Source organism: Ranitomeya variabilis, chromosome 2 (genome assembly GCF_051348905.1).
Source record: "Ranitomeya variabilis isolate aRanVar5 chromosome 2, aRanVar5.hap1, whole genome shotgun sequence".
Taxonomy (NCBI): Eukaryota; Metazoa; Chordata; class Amphibia; order Anura; family Dendrobatidae; genus Ranitomeya; species Ranitomeya variabilis.
Window position 1 is genome coordinate 548,262,646 of NC_135233.1, and position 20,851 is coordinate 548,283,496.

Below are 20,851 nucleotides of genomic sequence, written 5' to 3' on the forward strand. Positions count from 1 at the left end.
TAATACAGTTGCTTCTATCAATTGAGCTCATAAGTTTGTGTAAATCACACACCCCAGAGCAGTGGTGTACCGCAATAGCAGCAGCCACTGTGGGGCATGTGAGTTGGGAGGCTACGTTCTGAAATGTTACCTTCATTATGCAGATACACTTGAATATAATAGTGGAACAGTAACCATCGTATTATGTGAGGTGTTGTTGGGGGCATCATACTGTGTTAGTGGGCTGTGGGAGCCTGCATACTGTGTGGGGGTGATGTTGGAGCCATTATACCGTGTGGGTGGGCTGTGGGAGCCTGCATACTGTGTGGGGGTGATGAAAGAGCTATTATACTATGTGGGGTAATTATACTATGTAGGGGCATCATAACGTACGAGTGAAGCCTACTGTCGATGAGCTGTGGAAGCCCTTATACTGTGTGGGGGCATCATACTGTTTGGAGGGTTGTGGGGCCATCATACTGTGTGGGTGGGATGTGGGAGCCTGCATACTGTGTGGGGGTGATGAAGGAGCTATTATACTGTGTGGGGTAATTATACTGTGTGTGTGGCTAAAGCAGTGGGTACCTGCAAACTGTGTGATAAGTTGTAGGGGCATCATACCGTACGAGTGAAACCTACTGTCGATGAGCTGTAGGAGCCCTTATACTGTATGGGGGCATCATACTGTGTGCAGGGTTGTGGGGCCATCACACTGTTTAAGGGAGACTGTTGGGGCCTTATACTGTGTTAGGCACACTGTGCCAGCATCATTCTGTGGTGGGTTGTAGAGACCTCATGCTTTGTATAGGCATCATACTGTGTGGTGGGTTGTGGCGACTTACTGTTTGGAGGGGACTGTGGTGGCATTATATTTTGTGTGTGGACTGTGGGGGGCTTCATTCTGTGTGGGATGTTGAAGGGGCAGCATACTGTGTTGGGAACACTGTGGAGGCATCATACTATATTGGGAACACTGAAAGCAGCATACTGTGCAAGGGGACTGTGTCGAATCATACAGTAATGTGGGGGAGAGGGGAATTTTGTGGGGAAATTCCCTATTGGAGTATCATACTGTGTGGGGGAATTTTTTAGGCGCATCATACTCTAGCTGGGCTATGAAACGAGTATTGAACACGGAGTGGGTGAGATCACTAAGGACCTTTAATAGAGTATATTTACTGTGTTTGTGTCCCAATACATACACGATGTGTCAGCACACTGCGGTTAATGACTACATGAACTCCAATGTTTCTGTAAATGTTAAAATTGCAAGGTACTTGGTTAGTGCTTTTTAATCCGAGAGGGCAAAAGCCATCCAACCAAGTCAAGGTGTTTGGGATAACAGCAGATGGCACAGCGCTGATCCCCCTGCTGCCACCACTTTGTCAGGAGACACAACGCAGTTGCCTCCTATTGTCATGACAATTACGCAATTGACTGAGTGATGGGCGATGCCACGGCTGTTTTCACTACTAGGTCAGTTATTGGAGAACTCAGTGAGCGTCTGGTATATACACCTCTAATCCCAATACATAGAATATAGATATGATCACTGCCAACTCCACAATAACAAAAGTAACTATTAGCTCTGTCATGGCCGCTGCTCCCTCTGCCTCTACTTACCTCTCCGGGCGTTGCGCTGTCTTCGCTCCCACCGCGGTCGCTCTTCCTGCTTCGGGGTCCACTCTTCCGCTCCCTCCTCGCCGCTCTGGACGTCTCGCCACTATCTCCGCTGCTGCAGTCTCTGCCGCCGCTGTCCGTGGGGGTTCTGCTCCGCCTCCTTCCTTCCAGCGCCATGCTCTTTCTCAGTCCTCCTTTGCGGCCACTAGGGGGCTTCAGCATGGTGCACGTCTCCATCCTTTCTCCCGACCTGCTCCTTGCAAACCCCTTAGGTCGCGGGCTCGCGCTCTTCCCTGCAGTTAACCCTCTCAGTTTCTTCCCAGCGACCCTTGCCCCCAATCAGCCTTCAGCACAGGATATATCGGGCAGTTTCGCCATTCTGGCGGTGCCTGATTATCATGTGTATTCCATACATGCTTCTGGCCTGTTACCTGTTCCGTCCTGTTGATTTAGCAGTGCTTCTATTCCTGTTTCTCTCTTACACTAGCATCGCTTGTACCCTGTCCAGTGCTTTTTCTCTCCTGAGCCGTCTCTCTTGGTTCCAGCTGTTGCGGCATCTGGCTCCCTCAGGCCTGCTCCTCACAGTCCCTGTATATGGGTTGTTCCCAGGTTCTCTCGTCCGTTTGAGCCTCAGTGCCGTGACCCAGAGGTTCCACTCTTGATTTAAGTCTTCCCAACATCATAAGCTGCCACCACCAATGTGAGTAAATAAGTTATGTCTGTCCTTTTGCTACAACACAGAAAATATATCACTCATAAATATTGGATCAATGCAAACCCCATTATTCATCAGTGACCACTGGCTCCAGAGCATCTGAGACAATTCCTTTGAACAAAGGAAGCTAACTTATTTGAACAGAGGAAGCCACTATTCTTCCCCACCTCTGAGTGATTATACAAATCCTAGTCTTGTTGTCTGGTTCTCATGAAATCCCCTGTGGTAATGACCTGTTCATGAAAGAAGGTCCTACTTCAATGGAGGTTGAAGTGTCGGCTTCTTCTCACTTCCCCAGTTATAATTAATCCTATATGTTCAATGTGAGGGTGATATGTCTGCACCCGTACATTAAAGGGAACCTGTCACCAGGTTTGGCCAATAAGAGATATGACCATCACCTTTGAGATACAGCATTCTATAGTGCTATAAATCTGCCCCCAACCCGACCTACAAGAGCAGAAAAATAACTTATTATACTCACCTGCGGGGTGGTTCTGTCCGATGGGTGTCGCTAGTCTTGTTCTGGCACCTATCTTCTTAAGACTCCCATCATCCTGCTTGCTTCATGTAGATGACACGTCTTCTCGGCACTGCGCTTCTGCGCAGGCTCACTTTTCTGCCCTATTGAGGGCAAAGCAAAGTACTGCAGTGTGCAGGTGCCGGAAAAGGTCAAAGAGCGCCGGCGCATGCGCACTGCAGTAATTTGCTCTGCCTTTAACAGGGCAGAGAAGTACGCCTGTGCAGGAGCACTGTGCCTAGGAGATTGTGGATAATGAAGGGATGCGCCATCCACACGACGCAAGCAGGAGGACGGGGATCGTAAGATGGGAGGTGCCGGACCAAGAAGAGCGACACCCCTTGGACCAGACCGCCCCGCAGGTGAGTGTAATAAGTCTATTTTTTTTCTCTTCAAGGTCGGGTTGGGGGCAGATATACACTGTGTTCCAAATTATTATGCACAAAGAGTTTAGGAGTGATAAGGTTAGAATTTTTTTGTTTGTCATTTAAACTCATTGCTGGTGATGTGTGTCAGGGCTCTTTATATCACTGAAAGCAATTGCAGATACCTGTGCAAATTAGTTTGGCAGGTGTGTCCAAATAAAGGCAAGACTACTTAAGAAGGCTGTTCCACATTATTAAGCAGCCTACGTTTTTTTGCCAAAATGGGAAAGAAAAAGGATGTGTCGGCTGCTGAGAAGCAACAAATTGTGGAGTATTTAGGTCAAGGCATGACTACAATCAACATTGCCAAGACACTTCATCGTGATCATCGCACAATCAAGAAGTATGTATCTGATTCCCAGCACACACGTGTGCGTGCTGATAAGGAAAAATTGAGGAATCTTTCCAACAGGCAATTGCGTAAGGTTAAAAGAGCAGCTGCAAAAATGCCTTGTCATAGCAGCAGACAAGTTTTTGAAGCAGCTGGTGCCTCCAACGTCCCCAGAACAACAAGATGCAGGGTCCTTCAGAGGTGTGTAAGCCATCCTGTCTACCACCTCTATCCACTGCACACAAGCAGAAACGGCTCCAGTGGGCCAAACGATACATGAAGACTGACTTCCAAACTGTTTTGTTCAACGATGAGTGCCGTGCAACGTTCGATGGTCCAGATGGATGGAGTGGAGGATGGCTGGTTGATGGACACCACATGAAAACATGGCTAAGGCGCCATCAAGGAGGAGGTGGAGTAATGTTTTGGGCTGGAACCATGGGGAGAGAGATTGTCAGCCCCTTTATGATCCCTGAAGGGGTAAAGATGAACTCCACCACTTCCTGCCATGGTTCAAGAGGAAGAACCGTGCTTTCCGTAGCAAGATCATTTTCATGCATGATAATGCACCGTCTCATGCTGCAAAAAACACATCTGCATCTCTGGCTGCTATGGGCATAAAAGAGGACAAACTTATGGTGTGGCCACCATCTTCCCCTGGCCTCAACACCATTGAGAACCTCTGGAGCATCATCAAAAGGAGTGTCTATGATGGCGGGAGGCAGTTCACATCTAAGCAACAGCTCTGGGAGGGTATTCTGTCCACATGCAAAACAATTGAAGCAGAAACCATCCAAAAACTGACAAATTCAATGGACGAGAGAGTTCAGAAGCTTCTTTCTAACAAGGGGTCCTATGTGCAAATGTAACATCACCTAGAGTAAAGTTTTCACTTGAAAACTGTTTGATTTCATTTTGTAAGAAGCTGATAATGCTTATAACTTCACAATTGACCAGTTTTTGTTCATAATAAAATAAAAAAGGTTGAAAACTCTGCTGTGCATAATAATTTGGAACATGCATTTTGAGTGTTTATTTTTTTTAAAAAGATACTGTTTTCATAGGCAGTTTGTTCCAAAACATTGCAATTATACTAGAATAGTAGATGACTGGAAAATAACAATGACTGCAATTCAGATAGGTAATTTAGAGAAAATATGAGGAAATATTATTTGCATAATAATTTGGAACACAGTGTACAGCATTATAGAATGCTGTTTATCAACCCTGAAAAGTGATGGCTGTATCTCTTATCGGCCAAATCTGGTGACAGTTTTGCGTTAAGTTAGTGTTAACTGTGTGTGAGCCCTATTTTTTCTGTTTTATTGTAGTACAATACATATCTCTATCCTTCATTAAAGTTGGGAATCATGCGTTGCTATGACTGTCTATGCGCCGTGACCATACCTACTCCACCAAATAGTTTTTGGAAGAAAGTGACTGGCAGGGTTCCAAACATCCAAATATTCCAGGACAGTCAGTAAAAATAGACCATTTTTTTGCCTTGTCCGTAAAAAAAAAATTAAAGCATCTGTGTTTTTTTGAAGCTGAAGAAACTTCTGCAGATTAGATGGACTGCAATTATCATCCCACAGTTTACAGACAATAAACTTTGTCTCACACTTTATGTGACGTCATTTTTCACTGATTAATCATAATTATTTATTATAGTTTTCCAATGTGTCGGTAAAAAAAAATTATCTGTCGGTGATTTTTTGATAAGCTGTCCAGAAAAAATAAAAAGCCCAGTTGGCAACCTTGTTGACGAGGAGACCAATTAGGACTTTTGTTGTGGAAATACCCCTGCTCAGAGAACAGTGATTATTTTTTTTGATGAAATGCTCTCATCTGCTATCTGTCAGTATCTAAGGTCCTAATTACTAGTGCTAAAAGTTATCTGATTGCTGAGTAAGGCTTTTTTCCTCCTTCGCAATCTGTCGTTATGGGCAAAAAACGGATCCTGCAAATGTGCTTGCAGGATGCGTTTTTTGCCCATAGACTTGTATTAGCGACGGATGGGCACATGTTGCATCCGTCGTGCGACGGATCCGTCGTGTTCTGGAGGACGTGACGCACAAAAACGTTCAATGTAACTTTTTTTTGTGCGACGTGTCAGCCATTTTCGACCGCGCATGCGCGGCCGAAACTCCGCCCCCTCCTCCTCGCTCATAACAATGGGCAGTGGATGCGTTGTAAAACTGCATCCCCTGCCCACGTTGTGCTAAATTTAGCATAACGTCCGTCGGTACGTCGGGCCGACGGAAGTGTGAAAGTAGCCTTAAAGGCTATTCATGGAGAAAATGGGATCCTTTCTGCATTCAGATATTAGAAGGCTAGAAAAACACGTTAGTCCCATTGATGATTGTGCTCTTAGACAACTTGATCTCATCTGATAGTTGATAATGTACAATATGCATTTTTTTTTTATTTAAAGAGAATATTTCATGTCCCAAAATACTATTAACCTGCAAATATGGGGTTAATCTGCAGGTTAATAGCGTTCTAAAGCTGTGCATCCGTGCCACTGAAAGACTGGCTACCGGGAGGAAATGAACTTTATTCCTTCTTTCAGCCTCTGGCTGTCAGTCATAGTGGCAGGGCAGTATACTGTACCCACACCCTGGCACTGACTGACAGCCAACTCTCACGGCCCCCCGAGGAAGCTCGCCAAGCGAAACGCGCGTCGGGGCTCTTTTCATGGACACACACAGCACCAAACCTTCCATGGGTAAGCAGTTCACATGGCAATTTTGACAGTATGCACTTTATGGGCATGGTGCAATATGAGGGTTGTATGGTGAGGCAGCGGGAGGCTCTATGATCTTGAGCACACACTTACCATATTGTTCTTAGATGACTTACTCTTGCACCTCATTGTCTCTCTCCCCGTTGCACATTAGTATATGCTCTTCTTACTATGCCTGAAACTTTTTATGTCTATGCCTAGAGATAGTCTGCACCTTTACTTGTGTTATGGTGGGATTTGCAGTCTGTGTCTGTCCATTTTTTGTCATTTACCAATTCCTGATCCTTACAGTTTTTTAATAATATTTTTGTAATTGTCTATGTTGTCATTAATAAAATTATTTCTTTTGTACTATTTATGACGTTCATGTTTTTTTATGGGGCAATATGCTCTTGATCAATTGATAGGTTCATCTACAGCGCATCTGTGGCCAGTGTCCAAAGCGCCACCCTAATGAATGGCTACTTCCAGGTTCCATCAGAATCTTGTTACCGTATATACTCGAGTATAAGCCGAGATTTTCAGCCCAAAAAATGGGCTGAAAGTGCCCCTCTCGGCTTATGCTCGAGTCATGGAAGGCGGGGGGGTCGCCTGTCAAATACTCACCTGCTCCCAGTGCTCCTGGTGCGGTCCTCGCATGTCCCACAGTGTTCGGGCGCGGCAGCTTCTTCCCCTGTTCAGCGGTCACTGGTACCGCACATTAAAGTTATGAATATGGACTCCACTCCCATAGGGGTGGAGCCACATATTCATTACTGTAATGAGGGGTACCATGTGACCGCTCACTACAGGAAGAAGCTGCCGCGCCCGGAGACCATGGGACATGCAGGGACCGCGTCAGGAGCACCGGGAGCAGGTGAGTATTTCATATTCACCTTCCCTCGGTCCACCGCCACCTCGTCTTCGCGTCCTCTGCAGTGACTGTTCAGGTCAAAAGGCGCGGTGACGTATTAGTATGCGTACCGCCCTCTGCCTGTACAGTCAGTGCGGAGAGACTGGACGCTGAGGGGCAGCAACGAGAGGTGAGTGTCATTTTTTTTTTTTTTTTTTTAGTGCAGCTGCAGCAGCAGCATTACATGTGGCACAATGTTATATGGAGCATCTATGGGGCCATAAAGAACCGCATGGAGCATTATATGGGGCATCTATGGGGCCATAACTGCATGGAGCATTATATGGGGCATCTATGGGGCCATAAAGAACTGCATGGAGCATTATATGAAGCATCTATGGAGCCATAACTGCATGGAGCATTATATGGAGCATCTATGGGGACATAACTGCATGGAGCATTATATGGGGTATCTATGGGGCCATAAAGAACTGCATGGAGCATTATATGGGGCATCTATGGGAACATAACTGCATGGAGCATTATATGGGGCATCTATGGGGCCATAAAGAACTGCATGGAGCATTATATGGGGCATCTATGGGGACATAACTGCATGGAGCATTATATGGGGTATCTATGGGGCCATAAAGAACTGCATGGAGCATTATATGGGGCATCTATGGGGACATAACTGCATGGAGCATTATATGGGGTATCTATGGGGCCATAAAGAACTGCATGGAGCATTATATCGGGCATATTTGTATATGGAGCATCTTATGGGGCCATAATGAACTGTATGGAGCATTATATGGGGCCTATTTTGTATGGAGCATCTTATGGGGCCATAATGAACTGTTTGGAGCATTATATGGGGCTCCTGATTCAATATGGATATCCAAAAACACTTAACCTACTGATGTCTCAATTAATTTTACTTTTATTGGTATCTATTTTTATTTTTGACAGTTACCGGTAGTTGCTGCATTTTCCACCCTAGGCTTATACTTGAGTCAATAAGTTTTCCCAGTTTTTTGTTGCAAAATTAGGGGGGTCGGCTTATACTCAAGTATATACGGTATTTATAGAATCCGATGGAAACTGGGATGCAATGCTCAGTGGAAAGCCGTGTATATGTGTGTACCCAGTCAAAGTTATATGGCCACCCGAACATTTGTTTTGTTTTTTTTTTCAATTTGCTAGCCTCCAGGTTAAGTTCTGAATTGTTGAAATATACTTCACCTTATTTTGCCTTTTTCCCTCCAAAAACAAAGCTGACGTACATTTTTTTTTTTTTTAGAAGTTCAATATAACTGCTGCTCAGCAGATCAGTACACTATATTCAAACAATTGGAGTACAGGATTTTCTCTCTGTTCCCCATCCAAGGATGTGACTGGATCTGTGTGTAGCTCTGGGTGTTCATCCACATAGCGAATGGGTGCAGGAGCTGCCTGCCATTAAAATACTTGCCAGAACAGATGAAACTACATGTCCAGATGAGTCTTTCTACATACACTGAGTGGTACATGCATATTCTCTTCCATTTTGTATTACATGAGCATGTCTCATTACAGAATGTTGTGCCCTCCTGTAGTCTCTTATCGATTGGTCAGAATCATGCATACCAGTGACCCTGGAGGTCATTTTGTAGGGCTTTGGTCAGCAGTGTACATAAAAATCATGGGGCCCCATAGCAGAAGTTCTAATTGGGACCCCCCCAAACAAAAAAATATTTTACAGCTTCACAGAAGAGCATATCTCACAACTTTGTAACCATTACAAAGTAATTTTCCTCCTACTGAAGCCCTAGAGTTGTTTCATTGTGAACACAAAGTATGATGCCAAAAGTGCAACACACACACTGTATAATAACCCAACACTGAAGTCCTCCACAGTACCTTCCACACGCACAGTATGATGACATACAGTATAATATTTCTCAACACAGTATGATGACATACAGTATAATATTTCTCAACACAGTATGATAGACCCCAAACAAAAATTAACTGTATAATTGCTTGAATACAGTATAATGGCCCCCACATAGTCCTCCATAAAATATTAAAGCACCGACCTAGCTCTCCAACTATTATAATGGCCCCCACATAAACCTCCATATAGTATAATGGGCCACATAGTTCTCCATATAGTATAATGCATTCCCATAGTCCGCCATATAGTATAATACATTCCCCATAGTTCTCCATATAGCATAATGCACCTGATAGTCCTCCATATAGTATAATGCACGCCCTATAGACCTCCATATAATATAATGCTCTCCTATAGTCCTCCCTATAATAGAATGCACTCCCAATAGCCCTCCATATAGCATAATGCAGCCCATAGTCCTCCATATAGTTTAAACCTATGTTCACACTCTCCATTTTTAATGTTGCAGAATTTCTGCACCTATTATTTAAATTGGGTCACTTGAAATTTTTTTCATTGTTTTTTTGTGTGTATTTACTGTATATTTTACGTTTTGGTTTTTTTTTTGCCTTTTTGGTGTCATGTTTTCCATAAAGCTGTTTTTGATTCTTCCTGACTTTCTGCTTTGACAAAACTTTATTGACCTGCCTAGGTGTGAATTAAACTTTTTTTTTTTAATGCGTTTCCTCATCGGAAATGCACTAAAGATGCACATGAATCTTTTTTACCTGCGGAATTACCATACCGAATGGAAGACTATGGGGATAGCATACCAGCAAGAAAAGTTGACATGCTGCTTATTTTAAAAAAAATTACCGCAGGTCAGTTTACGCAGCATTTAAAAGAAGCACAGTGGACATGAGATTTATATAAATCCTATCCTATAACTGTAAGATGTTTTGATGCAGCAAAACCTGCAGCCTCAAAAACGGGCCAAAATCTCATTGTGTGAATATAACCTAATAAACCCCCTATAGTCCTCCATACAATATTTTCCACTCGCTATAGTCCTCAATATAGTATAATGCACTCCCCATAGTCCTCCGTATAGCATAATGCACTTCTCATAGTCCTCCATGTAGTGCAATTCACTCCCCATAGTCCTTCATATAGTATAATGCACTCTTCATATTCCTCCATATAGTATAATACACCCCCATTGTCTTCCATACAGTATAATGCACCCCATAGATCTCCATACAGTATTATGTACATCACAGTGTACTTACTGATGTAAAAATAAACAATACTCACCTCTCCTCATCATTCCATCGCCGATCTCTGCAGCAAGCACTCTGAAATGCCGCACATCTTGGCGCAGTGCGTGTCAGGTAGTGACATCATTGCGCTCGCTGCCCTGAGACACACGACTCCGAGGAAGAATGATTGAGAAGGCAGTGTCAGTTGAGTCTACCTATTTCATCATTACTTTCGACTGTCAGCATCCTGGATATTGATACAGTTGAACGTGCGATGTTGGGTAGGCAGTGCTGGCACCGGGCCCCCGGCTCACGAGCCCTATGGCAGCTGCGTGGCCTGCCACCATTGGTGGTACGCCACTGGCTCTGGTAGCGCTATTTATTTTCCTCTTTCACAAAGAGGCCATAGGACAGCAACCCTACATGTCCTGCTCTTTTTGTTTAACGACCCTTGTCCTGAGATCTGCTTCATGCTCTTGAGACTGTACTCGGAAACAGAAACCTGTGTGGCACCCCAGGAGTTTGGGTACCACAGTAGTTCTAGCTACTATAGCGTAGTGCTATGTCTGGAGACAAGTGGGATTCCCTTTGGCAGGTTCACACACACAACACCTTCCAAATCTAGGCCAGGAGGGGGAGCTCGAAAACCCTGTTTTAGGGCAGCTTCCCTGGATAAAGATCCTGGTTTGGAGGCAGTTAGTTCAGTTAGTACAGACAAGTCTGTGTGGGAGGACAGACTGGAACGGAGCACAGTGGAAATACAGGACTCCAGGAGGGGACTAGGAAGGCCTCCTGGGAGTCAGAGCGCAGTAGCCGCAGTAGCACGAGGCCTTTGTGGACTATAATACACAGAGCAGAACCGGAGGACATTGAATTACATGGACTTTGCCCATATTTACCTGTGGCACAGCAGCACCTTGGAGCCTGGAGTCACCGTGAAAGGACCCCAGTAGGCACGGCTCAAGCTGCCTGCCATACAGGTACCTGTCCCTGGACAGGGGAACGAATAAAGACTTTGCTTAGGACACTTAGTGGCAGCAGGGACCTCAGACAGTGAGCGCAGAGTGGAAGGCCCATACCTGACCTATCCAAGGGACCCCGCTTGTCTCTGGACTGCCCAGACTCCTAACCAACCTGTTGCCGGTGCCCTGGACTGTGGCCTGCCATCCACAAGTAAACCAGGTAAAGACTTATCACTTGTCTCCTCCATTTATTCACCGGCTACACCATCTACGCCACACACCATAGGACCCCTGGGGACCCCACTTTACCTGTGGGAAGTGTAACATCTGGGCTGCCGCAACATCCCCCAGGGGACCCCTTTAATGCAGCGTCTGTCCCAATGCTGACCGAACCCCACAGGTGGCGTCACAACAAACTTTGAACATATAACCCCCTTTAACGTTGATGCCCAGGACCAGGTTGCAGCCACCGTGACATCCCCCTTTGCGACCGGACCCGGTACCGAGTACCCCACTGCCCAGTGGGCGCGTCACCTGTATGGGATGCAGGTAATGCCTAACATTTTACTGGATATCTACTGCTTGATGCTACCAGTAGTGACAAGGACACTAGCAAAATGCAAACGGAAATCGGGAAGTGTAAAGAGCGAGAAATTGTATGTGACCACACCTTGAAAATGTATTCATCTTTTAGGTGTTGTCTTGCTGTTGCCTCTCTAGTGCACCTGTTGTCACCTTCATTCAGTGTGTGTATATTTATATATATATATATATATATATATATATATATATATATATATATATATATATATATATATATATATATATATATATATATATACCATCACCTAGAAATAACACCGACAACTTCATAGATCTGTGAGTGTGGAATTCCTGAATCTTGTATAGTGTGAAAATCTTTTTCAATATGAATTTTCGTGTGACAGGTCCCCCACCTGTTCTGCAGACTGCATGATCAGCCTCGTTGTTCAGCTGCCAATTGAGAATTCTGTGTAAATTTAGCATTATGGATGAAATTCTAAGAATAATCCTAAATGCAATTCATTCAACATGTCGTCATTTTTTTCGCTAGGGATGGGAGGAAGGGCAGCAGCTGGAGTCATCTAGGAAAAAATGAAGTGAGATAGAAAAGCGTTATATCCAGCTGATGCTGACGTGAAGCACCACTTGCTATGGAACAGTGAATAATTTTCTCTTTTTAAAAATGGAGACACTACAAGTTTCGCAAAATGGTTACATTTTTTTTTTTTTACAAACTATTAATTTTTTAGCAATTAGTGAACATGGTAAAAATAACAATTGTGGAATTGCACTTTTTTGCAATTTAACCTAATTTTTGTCCCCGTTTTCCAGTTCACTTAATGGTAAACTCAGTGGTATCGTTCAAAAGCACAACTAGTACCACCAAAAAAACAGCCCTCACATGGCCATATTGATGAAAAAATAAAAAAGTTATAGGTCTGGAAAGAAAGGGAACAAAAAATGAAAATGTAGAAACGGAAATTCCCCAAGGTGGTGAAGAGGTTAATATGAAAAAGGGCAAAGCAGGTCAGGGCCAGACTAAGACCCGTCCATGGGAAGCTATACTGTTGAAATGCTTGCCTCAATACACCTTGTTGTGATGGGAGGTCTTTTACTCCTTTTTAATATTTGGTGTGACCACCCATTGCCTTAAAGGGAACCTGTCACCTGAATTTGACGGGCCCTTTTTTCGGTCCGATGGGCGGTGTTTTTGAGTCTTTTTATTCACCCCTTCCTTTCCTGCTGGCTGTACGCTGGCCACAATATTGTCTTGAAGTTGATTCGCTTTCCTGCGTAGAACATGCCTGCGCAAGGCAGTCTTGCCTTGCGCATGCGCAGTATGCTTTGCCCAACTGCGGGCAAAGCCAAAAAGCATTAGTGCGCATGCACCGTGTCCTGGAAGTATTTCACTGTGTTCCGGATCATAGTGCGCTGGCGCATGCGCACTAATGCTTTTTGGCCTTGCCCGCAGTTGGGCAAAGCATACTGCGCGTGCGCAAGGCAAGATTGCCTTGCGCAGGCGTGTTCTATGGAGGACAGCGAATCAACTTCAAGACAATATTGCAGCCAGCGGGAAAGGAAGGGGTGAATAAAAGACCCGAAAACACCGCCCATCGGACCAAAAAAAGGGCCCGCCAAATTCAGGTGACAGGTTCCCTTTAAGAAATGTTTCAATTCTTCTAGATACACTTGCACAAAATCATTCATTTTGTAGAATTATAACTCGGGTATATGAGTAACCAATTATACCAATTATCATTTTCCTATGTAGGTTGATACACTGTCGTTAACTGAAACAGAAATGGCTATATAAAGGCTTAAAACTGGGCGAGGTTCAGCCAAATCTGCTACAAAGGTGAGGTTGTGGAAGACCATTTCAGTTTATACATCATTGGAAGATGGAGCACAGCAGCAAGGCAAAAGTAATTTTATAAACTAAACTAGTTACTTGCATCAGTGAGGTTTCTCCCAAGCCAAGATTTTAAAGCAGACTGGTGTTCAAGTAATGCTATTCAAGCTGCTTTAAAGAAATACCAAGAAATGGGCAACGTTGAGGACCGTTTATCTGTTGGTAAGCCAAGGAAACTTATTGCAGCAAATGAAAGCCACACCATGCTTACATCCCTTCAAATCTGGAAGATGTCCAGCAATGCCTTCAGCTCAGAACTGACAGCAACCAGTGGGACCCAGCTACACACATCTGTTGTTTGCAGAAGTCTGTCCAGAAGAGGTTATAGAAGAATAACGGCCAAAAAACCCCGTACTTTTGACATAAAAGCCAGCCAAGCAACTCAACTATGTCTGAAATAATAGGAACTTTTGTGCAGAAAATTAGCATCTGGTGCTTTGAACTGATGAGTGAAAATATGAACTATTTGGCTGTAACATAAGGCCGTTTGGTCATGACAGGCTGGAGACTGGTAACAATATTGATTGTCGGCAGGCAACAGTGAAGCATGGTGGAGGTTCCTTGCAAGTTTGAGGCTGCATTTTAGAAAATAGAGTTGGGAATGTGGTCAGGATTAATGTTTTTAATTTGAGTAATGCAGATAGATACATGGCAATACATGATGGCTATCAGGGAGGCTCCTGACTCAAGTTTAATCTGCAGAAGAACAACCCCAAACATACAGTAAAGAGTCCTGGAAGTGATGATACGGCCCCAACACATCCCTAATCCTAACAGTCTGTTTGGTATAATATGAAGAGACAGAAGGATTTGCACAAGTGACGTATACAAAAGAGCGGTAGTTAGTTCTCCAAGATGTTTGGAAGAACCTCCTTGATTAATTCCGTCACAGACTGTGTGGAAGTGCACCTAGAGAAATTTACACTTGTTTGAAGGCAAAGGATGGTCACAAATCTTGATTTCATTGAGTTTTTTTTTTTATTATTATTATTAATTCACTTTGCATTTTTTAATTGATAGTTTATTTTTTATTAACACTTTTTTATGTTTTTTTAAAGTATTACTTTGCAGCATTTTTCCCACAGCTGCCTAAAGCATTTGGAGCAGTATTGTGTATATGTATAATGTGCATATACACGTAGACAGTTGGATATATTGGCATATTACCAGATCATTGGAAGTTCTTGCAGGCTGTTAAGGCTATATGGTGTAATTAAAAAAAAAAATTCATGATTGAAAATAAAATAAAATAAAACCTCAGACTGGGGTAAAGTATTTGTTCATAAAGGTAGACTTATTCACAAGTTATCCCGGTGTCTAGTCCAAGTTCTGTGCTTGGAAACAAGTAGAGATGGGGTTAGTTAGTTAATTGATTAGGGGATGTGTTCCACGTCTTATCGTGACTATAGCTTCAGTGAATGGGAAAGAGTTACAGGTACGAAATGAAAATTAAAGGATATGACAAGTAGCCATAAATTGTAAATGCTTTAATTCCTGCAGCAGGTTTGTTATGCAATAAATGTAAATCAAACGAACTGCTGACTTAGTAGTAAATTAGCATCAAGCAATCCGGCCATACCAGCAGCCTTGCTCCAGCCCCCACAGGGGTTCAGAAGGATCTTCTCTCATCTGCACTGATGAATTCTATATAGATTAGGGGAAAAAAATGGTGGGCCCCAAATTATGGTGTACAGACTGAAAAGACCACATATAGATCATAGGATTTTCTGCAATTCTGCTCCATCCACAAGACATATGGTCAGGGAAACATGAAGAACAAGGGTTTGAAAGGGTCTTCAAAATTGTAGATATGATTCGTGTCCCCCACCTTAGTTAGAAAATTTACACCTAGAAAAATGTTTCCTTTGCAACGACTTATTTTTTTTCTTTACGCTTTTTGTTAAACAGACAGATGCTTGAGATGCTTTTGTTAAACAGATTTGGCCCTTTTCTATCCTTAAATTAGGCCAATAATATCAACCCCCCCCGGACACACAAAAGAAATTTGACCTCAATGAAGGAGCCACTCACAAACTCATCTGGCAATGTCTTATCACCCAGAAAACAATAGGAAATCAGAACTCAAAAATCTGCATCCTTCTTTCCCCCAACATCATTTGTTAGGATAGTATTGAGGCCCTTATAGATATTAGATTGTCATCCAAACCCGTAATTTTGGTGAATATGGTGACCCAAGCTTTATTTATATAGAGTCCTTCACGATTTGCACCTCTGCCCATCTGGGGTGCCTGTCACTGGAGCCTATACATTTTTTTTTTTTTAAAGAATGAACACCTGGTACAAATAGAGAAACAAGTTTGGCTTGTACCAGTAGATAAATGGCCCATAAGAAAACTATGGTTAAAAGATGTTTCATGTGATATTCCCACCACCTGAAGAATAAAAGGTTCAATCTCCAGAGGAGACAAAGCAAAAAAAGACACTTTTTTTTAGTATAAAATATATTTTTTTCTGAATATTTGATCCAGTGGATCAATAGATGGGAACATAAGGGAAAGATTGACTCTTTTGTGGTGGCCTGGATCATGCATTGTTGATGATTTTGTCGTTTCCCGTCCCTGGGATGAATTTGGTGAAAATTTGTCTTTTTTCAGCTATATGAACTATGTAAATATACAGCTCTGGCAAAAATTTAAAGACCACTGCAAAATGTTTAGTTTGTCTGATTTTTCTCTTAATTGGTATATTTTTGAGTAAAATATAAATTGTTAATTTATTCTATAAACTTCTGACAACGTCTCTGAATTTCCAAGCAATAATTTTTTATTTTTTTTTCTGAAAAGGAGAAATGGTCAAAATTACAAAAAATCAACAACAGTGCTATCAGACCTCAAATAATGTAAAGAAAACAAGGTCATAATCATTTAGAAACAACAATACTAATGTTTTAACTCCGTAAGAGTTCAGAAATCAATATTTTGTGGAATAACCATGATTTTTAATCACAGCTTTCATGCGTCTTGGCGCGCTTTCCACCAGTCTTTCACACTGCTTCTAACCCAAAAATGTAAGCAGTTTTTGTTTGATGGCTTGTGACTATCCATCATCCTCTTGATTACATTCCAGAGGTTTTCAATGGGGCTCAGGTCAGGAGATTGGGCTGCCCATGACACGGTTTTGATGTGGTGGTCTCCTATTTTTTGCCAGAGCTGTATATAAATATAGAACAACGAAAGGTCATAAATGAAGGTAGAAAGGTTTGTGGTAACAGAAAGGGACCATTTATTGTAGTACAGAGTGAACCCTCATCTGCAGGTAAAGCCATAAGAAAGAAGATTGTTAATTAAGACTTTGAGGGCATCATATTGAAGAAAGGTTCCCTGAGAAAATCACAACAGAAATGTAGGCTTTGTATTCAAAGGGACGGGCAATTCAAAGAAATCAATTTTAGAATATTGACACGTACCTCTTAGGGAGCAGAGATGGCACCTGAACAATAATTTTCTAAGGCATTGGGTCAAGGTACTGCTAATAGGGCAGTTTGGTTGATGGCCCACTGCTATAAGGAGCAATGTAGATAACATGTAACAGTACAAGTTCTGCCTCATGTTGCAGTGTTCAGTTAGCACAGCTAATGATGAGTGTACACCATGCTGGTGTACATGGCAGTGCAATCATTGCAGAGGCTTTGGCATTCATATGAGTACTGTAGCCCAGGGGCAGACAGACACAGAAGAGGCCCTTGTACAACCAAATTATAAAGAATCTTTACAGCCTGATAGTTCATCATAATGCACATTTCTTCTTGCTTTGGAGGTAGTAGTGGCCCCCTTTCCTCTTGGGCCCCTGTTCTGCTGTGCTTACAATAGCCCCTTCAAACAGAGTCAGTCTGACCCCACTGATCTGATCTTGATAGACTGCTAAGGATAATTAATATTGTTGTCCCAGGAAATCCCTTTATAAATCATAGAATGTTGGAAGGGACCTCCAGGGTCATTGTGTCCAACGCCCTGCTCAATGCAGGATTCACCAAACTATCCCAGACAGATGTCTGTCTAGCCTCTGCTTGAAGACTTCCATTGAAGGAGAACTCACCACCTCACGATGTATCTTGTTCCACTCATTGATCACCCTCACTGTTAAAACGTTATTTCTAATATCTAATCTGTATCTTCTCCGTTTGTTTCATTCCATTGCTTCACTTGTTTCCTTGTGCAAATGAGAATGATGATGATTCCTCTACACTGTGACAGCCCTTCAGGGTTTGGAGACAGCTATTAAGTCTACAAATGGCTATTAAGATACAATTCAACAAGTCGACAGTGATTGTTACCAAAAGAGCTAAATCTTCCAATCTACCCGCTTTTCCATGAATTTGGTAACTTGTAAAATTAGCCAAATGTATCAGTTCGCCATATTTAAAACCAAATTCTCTCTTTTTTTTTTTTTTAGTAGTTGAAAGCTTTGGGTAAAAGTAGCAGAATGAAATAGTCTTCATCAGTAAACTTGTATACGTAGCATTTCTAGAGCTGGATTAGTAATGCACAGTCGTTTTATCTCTGCTTTGTAGAAAGTCAAAAGACCCACAGTGGATTCATTTAGAATAAATCTGTGCCCTGACCTTTCTGGTAGATTAAACACCGTTTTGTGTATCCAATTAAATGAAACAGGGCCACCATTTCTATGTACATTGTTAATTACTCTCCGTGGGGCTCCCCATCTTCAAGGAGATTCCTAAATGAGAGCCCTAAATTATTTATATTGAACAAGTGACAGCGTGTTTTTTTTCTTCTACCGAGAAGGGCGTTTCGATCTTGCTCTTTAATTCAAGATTCATTTCTTTTACTGTCCAAAATGGCTAAAAGGATGCTCCAAGTTTTTCTGTCCCAGCTGAAAACAGGTAGGATCTTTATATGTCGCCTATTAATGTATGTGAGATCAAGAGTGGGGGAGTCTCGGGGTTTCTTTTTTCTTTTTTTTTTTTTTTTTAAAGTCCCTTTGTATGATCAATGCTAAAGAAGGTCTTTTGTGAAGTTCTTGTATCTGTCTGATACTTCTCATACTTTAATAGTTACCCATTATTTTACCATCATCTTATATGCAATCACTCATGTTTTCCCCACCTATATGTATTCTAGAGATGTTCTGCTGGACAGAACTTCTCTGGGTTGTGTGGACTTTCTTAGAGCTACTTTGGACAAGTTTAGGTTTATGTTCTGTGCTTGGTGATAAGGCCAGGGATTTTTACTAGGAAACATCTCCTAATACCTCGTAGGCTGGATGTTGAGTCTGGTCAGTGTTTTTGCTGCAGGATGGAGAAGACCTATGAAGGAAGATTTACTGCAGAATATTGATGCCGGTTAGAAGGCGTTACCCGTACACACGTCTATATGTTAGGAGTCCAAACCAACTAAAGTCAGGTTCTTAAATCACATAATTATCTTGTTCTGAGCGACTATGTAAGAAGCTTGCGGCTTTGACGCGGTTATTTTCCATGGTTGTCCTATAGTCTTTTTGACCAAATTATGTGTTTTCAAAGCATTTTTGCTCATTGCTTTATTACCTAGTATTTTATACATGGTTTTTGAGATTAGTTCTTGCACATGAGGTGTGTTCAATCTCTATTCACAAATGGTTATTGCGATTACTGCTGTTATAGCTCTTAGATCAGTGATGTTCTAGTAGTGGGGACTTAAGAGCCTGGTGTTTTCTTTTTTGTGCTCTTACTGTTTTTTAGAGTCTCCAATGCGTTCTCCGACTCACCGATTGTACTATGGTGAGACATCTTATCGTTTGTCCGTTTAACTTTCTATATGTAAGCAAAACTGATGTGAGCATATTGAAGCACTTTTATCCCCGAATCAGATGAATATTGAAGTTTTCCCCCAATCGGATAAAAATGCATGAAAATTTCATAATATAAGAAAAGTGACCCCAAGAAGCATTAAAAAATATGCCCATCCTGCCCAGATAGTTCCACATGGTAAATTGGTTGATAAACCATTGATTAAATTATAATTGGTGAACACAATTTACGTAGGCATAATATTTCCATAGAGAGATAATCACTGATCGTGTAGGCACAATTATCTTCATGTCTGCTCTTTATCTATCTAATTTACTCGCCTCACAATCTACGTTCCCTATCAGTATGTCTTTGGAGTGCAGGAGGAATATGGAAAACCCAGAGGAAACCCATACAAACACGAGGAGGACATACAAACTCCTGGCAAATGTTGTCCTTGGTAGGATTTAGACCCAGAACCCCAGTGCTGCAAGGCTTCAGTGCCATCCATGAAGCCACTGCCCAATTATCTTCATGGCTTTGACATCAGTGATGTGATTCTGTTTAAAGCAGATCATACCTAAAAACAAAAGGATTGCTTGTTATCTCAAGTCCTCATCTGTTTAGGGAGAGTTGGAGGCCTCCCATACACATTTTTATATAAATAAATTGAAATATAGCTTCTTAATGCTGGCTGCGCATAGTTGGGTCCTGTTCAGCTCTTATTCACTTTGAGGTCATTTTTGACAAATATTTTTTTTTATACTAGAGGTGTGGACCGTCCCGACTGGGCACACCTTGGCGTTGGTGGGATGGTCTTAAACACTCTTTTTGATAAAAAAAAAAAAAGTGTTTATTAAGTTCCCTAGGTTATTTATATCAGGACTGTGGAGTCAGTAAGCCAAAACTCTGACTTCTCAATTTCCATGACACCGACTCCACCAAAATGGGCTCTGACTCTGACTCCACAACTTTTTTTGTCTGTATAATGGCCAGTGTGAAAAGGCTGTGGAATGTTGCTTGTATACCAGTTTATACTCCAGCTCATTTCTTTCGGTTTTGCATTGCTAATATATGGTCAAATATGACCTGCTCCCATACATATTACCAATGAAAACTTGACAACTCATTTTACCATTGAGAGGAGATCTCTACAGGATGATTGTGCAGTCGAGCTTAGAACTGTTTTCCAACATGTTCGGAGATCTTTATAGAAATGTAATGTCTTGCAAACATATCCCTATGACTCTCTTCTAGATGATGGGAAGTTGTCTCTGGAGGAGTTTCAGGCATTTTTCTCAGATGGGACCCTCAACGAGGAGGAACTTGAGAAGTTGTTTCACACCATCGACTCTGACAACACCAAGTAAGAATGTGATGGTTTT

The 20,851-nt window shown here is 42.3% G+C and overlaps 1 protein-coding gene across 2 annotated transcripts in view; it reads left to right on the forward strand.

The window, feature by feature from the left end:
- NECAB2 (N-terminal EF-hand calcium binding protein 2) overlaps positions 1–20,851 on the forward strand; it is a 414,952-nt gene that overhangs the window by 131,504 nt on the left and 262,597 nt on the right. For both annotated transcript variants that reach the window (XM_077288176.1, XM_077288177.1), the window contains exon 3: positions 20,724–20,832. In XM_077288176.1, coding sequence (XP_077144291.1) covers positions 20,724–20,832 — 109 coding nt within the window. The remainder of the gene's footprint in view (positions 1–20,723; positions 20,833–20,851) is intronic.